Below are 6,337 nucleotides of genomic sequence, written 5' to 3'. Positions count from 1 at the left end.
AGCTCTCTACCTGTTCTTTCAGCTCGGCGGCTCAAACTCTCTGCTCGGCTCACGACCCAGTCAGCAGTTTGGATCACTCGGCTTTCTACATCACAGATCTCTACCTGTTCTTTCGACTTAGATGCTTAATCTCTCTGCTCGGCCCACTCAGTAGTTTGGATCACATGTAACTCGACGACTCTGCCAGTACAACAATTCAGTCTTCCCTGATAGCTTGGTCTACCCAATTTAGCTCGGTAGCTCAATCATATAAGACAGTTTAGCTTTCCTTAGTAGCTCGACCTATCTTCCCGTTCAACCTACCAATCCAGTTCTTGAGCAAATCAAACTAGAATTTTAAATTTTATAACTTTAAATTCAAATTCTATAATTTTTTATTTATCTCCTGCAGCAGTATCCAGTTAATGTCAGTATCCAACAGTATTGACGAACATCTGTCTTGGAATTGAGAAGGTAAAAATCAATGGTTCACACATTAATGCAATACAACAGAGAGTTGTCTTTCATTAGAGGAATCCAATGAGAAGGACCTCCTTAATTATGCGCTGCAAACAAGCTAAGATTCCCCATCCTTTTCTCTAATGCCAATGCACTCGTCTCCCATGCTTCGGTTAAGTAATCCTAAAATTTCCTGGTTAACGTTGTTGAAGTTTGCCCGGTGATTTCGGCGCTTGCATCTGTTGGCCCTGCGCTTCGGCTCTGTTCGAAGACTAAAATGAATTGGGCTGGCATGGCAGCGGTGGAGGCAGTGACGTCGGAGCGGCACAGGGGACAATTTTGGTTGAACTGGAGCCAGGTTTCGATGCAGTCGATGTGGAAGGTGTGGGAGCAGCCGGGGAGCAGCTTGAGCCGCTCCATGTTTTGGAACTCGTTCAAGCAGACGGCGCACTGGCTCCTCTGCTCGATGTCGTTGGATGCGGCGGTGAAGTTGACGACGGGAATGGAGCGGATGAGGGAGGGGTGGAGGCCGCGGGCCGGCTTGGTCAGGGGAGAGCGTAGGCGGCGGCCGGTGCGGCACTTGGTGACGAAGAGGTAGTAGGAGAGGAGGAGGATGGCGGTGGTGAGGATGCCGAGAATGGCGACAGCCAAGATGGGAGGAGGAGAAGACGAAGAAGAACGTGGAGCTGATGGTGGTGGTTTTGCTGCTGCCATTAGCGGAGATGCAGCCATTCGCTGTGAAAGCTGCCGGCGCGCGAGAGGTGTAGAAAAGCTAGCGTATATATAGCTGCAGCGATGAAAACTAGCAGGCTAGCAAGCTCCTCTGATACAAGTATTCGGGTTCGAAATATTACTTTACATACGAGAATCATCCCTAGTCATATATGACTAGTAGTCGGATTCGAATAACATTACATATGAGTATTCATCCATCAACTGTTTGATATAATCATTTGAATATAATTGTTCAGGTTGAAAAACTTTTAAGTTAGCTAGCAATTTAGCATATCATACGTTCAACTGAAAAAAGTAAAATTCAAAACAAGTATTTAACTTTGCCAGTGATACCATAGGCATTCAATCCATATCAGGTCAAACATGTCCACCACCTTGAGATAGTCATGGGATTACCCAAGTGCAAAATATTTGAGTACTGAATGCTTGAGTCGTAGGCATTCGACCCATATTAGGTCAGCAAGAAACGCCCACATACTGCCTTGAGATAGTCAGGTCATTATGCCAAGTGCCCAAGTGGATGTGAGCTCGAGAGGTCGAGCATCCGAATACCAAACGTCAAGTACCTAAGTGCAGAATGTGATTGTCAAGATCCAAGAACCCAAGCCTGAATGCTTGACTGCACAAGCACTCGGAAGCTAAAAACTCGCAGCCCAAGCTTGAATGCCCGATTGCTAGATAGCCCAAGAGCTGAACACTCGAAAGCCCTATCTTTGTACAAAGGACTTGGCTTGTGGGATCATAAACTTGAGTTCATCACACGAAGGAAAGACAACGAGTGTGGGGTAACACATAATGGTTGTCTCCATTATGCAAGGTGATTACAATCATTAAGATACTTTATGAAATAATGGCGCCAATTACAAGGAGGTATGCCCTTTGGGGATCAAACGGTATAATTTTTCACAACTCTTCTCTCTATATATAAGGTAATGATACTAACGTCTGGAAGGTACATTATTCTCCACTATCTTGTCTATTTACTATTATCTTTTCTAAGGTTTAATTTGAATGTCGGAGAGGTTTCATCGTGGTCCACCTTAGCCCCTTTATAACTTTCTTCTCTTGAGCATAGGACATCAATGGTCTGATTGCTACACTAATCCCAATGCAACATTCAACTTCTACAACACTGTTGACTTGCATTGCTAACTTGTTTGAATTCTCCACCCATCGTCAATCCATCTTGATCCTAGTTGGATCATCTTTGCATTTTTTATGAAAAATTCAAACTGAGACATCGAGGTGGGAGACACCTGAAGAAGCCATGGAGAAAGAGAGTTTCCTGCCGAAGGAAAGGGTTTCGTTGCGTTCTTAGAATCGGTCATCTCTCCCTTCACACTAGAAGGTCTGAATCAGCTAGTGTTAGCCACTATAGAAGAGATCCTCTGATGACAATTCTTTGTGAATCATCTATCCTTAGAAGCGAGAAGAACATCGATGCAACTCTCAGTGTTCCTTATTGCTAATCGCACCTATTGTAATTGACCATGAATAAAATGGTTCTCAACAATACCAAATATCAGGGATCTCCCAGCCTCTCATCACTTACCTTCTAGCACCTGATTGGTATCAAGACATGAAGAATGAAAAGGAAACACATGAGACCATTTATTGCACAATCTTAGAATAAAAAACAGTAGTAAAATCAACAACTGAAACAATACAAGTAGTTAATGAACAAAATCAGGTTGTTAAAGGGAAATAAGGGAAGAATGAAAAGACTACCATTAGAAAGCAATTGTCATCTAAACCAACATGAAGATAGATGCTTGGAACATATATGACCTTAACAAGGGCCTCAAATAGAAGGAGGTGGTAAACCTCCTCTTGATCCAATGACTGAATATGTTATGTATCATGGAAGCCAAGCTAGCCTAACCTACCAAAAATTGAAAACTACCAAATTCCAACAAAGGAGCATTGAACGACAGCTTGGTAACTTGCTCCTGTTGTTCCTCAAAGCATCACACTTGATATCAGGCAATGGGAAGAACAATTTATCCACACTAGATTAAGTGCAACATCTTAAGACTCACATATGTAGTAACTTTTGTTTATGGCTAACTTTCCATTATCAGTAGGAAACCTATGTGGATGGGACTCCAACAACTTGGTGAAATAATGCACCTACCCTAGCTAGATCTAGGGGATTTCAACTCTCTACTCTCCTTGACAGGCAAACAAGGTAGTTTAAATGCAACATCCTACAACATATTTGATTTCCAAGTTTTTGTCCTCTCGGCAAAAATGGAAGAACTTCATTCAACAAGGTGCCGCTTCACTTGACAAATGAACACATAGTTTGGAAATTAGAGCATGATATGGTTAATAGATTATGGTTGGAGTAATATGGCAGTATCTTTGTTGATTTTAGAACCCTAGGAGTTTTCTCTGATCAGGCCAAATGTTTAGTATGTTGGTGTAGTTAGCATTGATAATTAAACTTATATTTTGATGTCTAACAAAGAGTTTAAAGTTAGATATTATGTGTTTGATATGTAAGCTAAGTATGCAGATCACTTAGCATGGAATGTTCTAATGGGTACATTAGGCATCAAAAGTCTTAGTGCATCAGAAGGACTATACACTAAGCAGAAGACTAGATGAGCTAAGCTAGCAGAGCACTTGATGGATCAGTTGGATTGTACATCAAGGAAAGTCTTGATGGGCCCATCGACCACTAAGCAGAAGGAGAAGTCTAAATAAGTCAATTGGACCAGATATTTAGTAGGTGAGTTAAAGTAAGTCCTTAAGAGGTCTTTCTAGTTTGGAAAGATAGTAAGGACATGCTCTAGTTAAGACAAAATTTTAGGTGATGATTCGACTAAAGAAACCAATATAGGTTTCTAAGTTGAGATCAGACCGTTATAAACTATCAGTTAATCCATGCATATATAAATCATTCTAACTCTGTTTTGCAAGTTTACTATTATATATTGTGCTAACTTTGTTTTGCAAAAAAAAAGTTTTCAGAAATTGAAGGGTTTAGTCGACCGATCAAGATGATCAGTCAATCGGTCTAGGTGGATAGACATAGATCAGATTGAGATCCATTCAGGAATCTTACAACTCATATTATATGCCATACCTTCCTCACTAAGGAAGAATCTAGTGTATTATTAAAGTGGTCCACCACGTCCGCATTCACTGAAGCTTAAAAGTAGCGGTTCTGATTGTTGCTTCACGGGTAAGGTTTGAAGCTGCTTCGAGTTGATCATTGATCTGCTTGACAACTAGGTACCAATTGTCATAAAAGTTATTTCCTGTAGTGCTTCGTCGGCTTCTGAATTCTTGGAGCTTAAGGAAGTGCAATGTTCGGTATTGCTCCATGGCTTTAATGACGTGTTCAGCTGCTTGCTGCTCCAATTCATACAGTTGTCGTTGTATGTCCTTGTATTCTGCAAGATATTCATCAAGAGATACTCCTTTCTGGTCCCGCATACGTTAATAATGCAGGAGGTGAAGATATCGGTTATCCAGCTTGTCAATACTTGCAAACTCCGGATCATCTGCCCATGATCTTCTGGGCTGGGCCTTTGTTGTAATTCTTGCAGGGCTGGAGCTATCAGGTCCAGGTCGTCTATTGTTAACTTTATTCATTTCTAGTTATCTACAACTCCATTTATTCACAATTAAATCCTATAATTAACAAATGAATATTAGCTATACATAATTTACAAATTAAATCAAATCATACATCCTATTTACAAATTATACATACAACAACTCATTTTACAATTACAACATACTTTACATAATTATATTAAAGTACAACAACTTTATGTTGGTGCAATCGTGCCCCAAGTGAATTGGATTTTAATGTTTGGCTAAAATGAGTTTAAGTTAGGCAATGTTGGTGATCTAACGTGTGTGAATTGAGTTCACAGGAAAGTCCAGGTTGGAAGACTTGGCAAAGGTAAAGTCCCGGAGGCGCGACCTCTTGGCAAAGGTGAAGTCCCGGAGGCGCGGCCTCTTGGCAAATGTGAAGTCCCGGAGGCGCGACCTCTTGGCAAAGGAAGACTTAGCACGACGAAGCTGAGGGAAACGTCTCAAGCTAGTGCAAGGAAGGGCACGAGGCTTGTGGAAGGTGTTTGAAGGTTTGCGTCAAGGCTAAGAGTTGAAGAAGAAGCTGAAAGGGGAGTTTCAGCTTGGTCAGTCGACTGGAATTGTGATTCAGTCGACTGATCAAAAGTTTCAGTCGACTGGACTGTAGTTTCAGTCGATTGGAGATTGATCAGAAGCACACCGAAGCAAACAGAAAGATCAGTCGAGTGAGCAGTCAATTGGTACCAGTCGACTGGTGTTGGAACAGTCGACTGATAGACTACCGTTGGGTGACAACTAACGAATTAAATGCGTATTAAAGAGCCGTTGAAGCCCATCAGTCGACTGGCCCTTGGAACAGTCGACTGATGCATAGAATTCTATAAAAATACAGTTTGTCGATTGGAAAAGGAGCGATTCATTCTTCTATATTCTTGCACGAACTCCAATCATTGTAAACCTGATTCCTCTTCCTCTTCAATACCAATCTTGTACAAAGAAGAGATCGATTTGTAAATGTTTCTCTACCTTCAAAGTGATCTTTGAAAAGGAGAAGTTTCCTAGTGGAAAGGTGCTCGCTGTGTGTGGATCCTTGGATTAGTCACCTCGTAGAGGTGGATACCAAGTAAATCGAACGGGTTAGCGATTGTTCTTTCTTTTGTGTATTGTATTTTGCTTCCACTAACGTTTTCGTAGGAAAGATCGAGAAATCGCTATTCACCCCCCTCTAGCAAACGCCTCGGTCCCAACAAGTGGTATTAGAGTAGGTCCCTTTCGCGTGAAGTAACATTCAATCGAAAGAATCATTAATGGCGTTTCAAGAGGGATACAGCACCGCACGACCACCCTACTTCTACGGCAACGACTTCGCATATTGGAAAGGTAGGATGGAGTACTATCTAATGAACGATATTGAAAATTGATTTAGTGTTGTAGTTGGCTTCGAAAAGCCCAAGGATACAATCGGAGCGCCTCTACCTATCAAAGATTGGTCGAAAGAGATATGTAAGAAAGCACAAACAAATGCAAAAGCCACAACTACTCTGCAATGTGGACTTTCCAAAGAACAATTGAGCAAGGTCGGTCCATTCAACTCGGCCAAGGAATTATGGGAGAA

General features: G+C 41.5%; 1 protein-coding gene across 1 annotated transcript; it reads right to left on the bottom strand.

Annotated features, from left to right (window-relative positions):
* Positions 1–621: 621 nt before the first annotated feature.
* On the bottom strand, positions 622–1,170 carry LOC141848434 (RING-H2 finger protein ATL1-like). The gene has a single exon (XM_074736461.1). The coding sequence runs from the start codon at positions 1,168–1,170 to the stop codon at positions 622–624; it is 549 nt and encodes a 182-aa protein (XP_074592562.1).
* Positions 1,171–6,337: the final 5,167 nt, after the last annotated feature.

This window comes from Curcuma longa, chromosome 17 (genome assembly GCF_044706935.1).
Source record: "Curcuma longa cultivar G26 ecotype Majalengka, Jawa Barat chromosome 17, ITB_CL_G26_1.1, whole genome shotgun sequence".
NCBI classification, from domain to species: domain Eukaryota; kingdom Viridiplantae; phylum Streptophyta; class Magnoliopsida; order Zingiberales; family Zingiberaceae; genus Curcuma; species Curcuma longa.
This window is presented reverse-complemented; position numbering and strand designations above follow the sequence as displayed.

Coding starts and splice junctions, on each gene's coding strand:
- LOC141848434 (XM_074736461.1), bottom strand. CDS start 1,170: ATGGCTGCATCTCCGCTAATGGCAGCAGCAAAACCACCACCATCAGCT.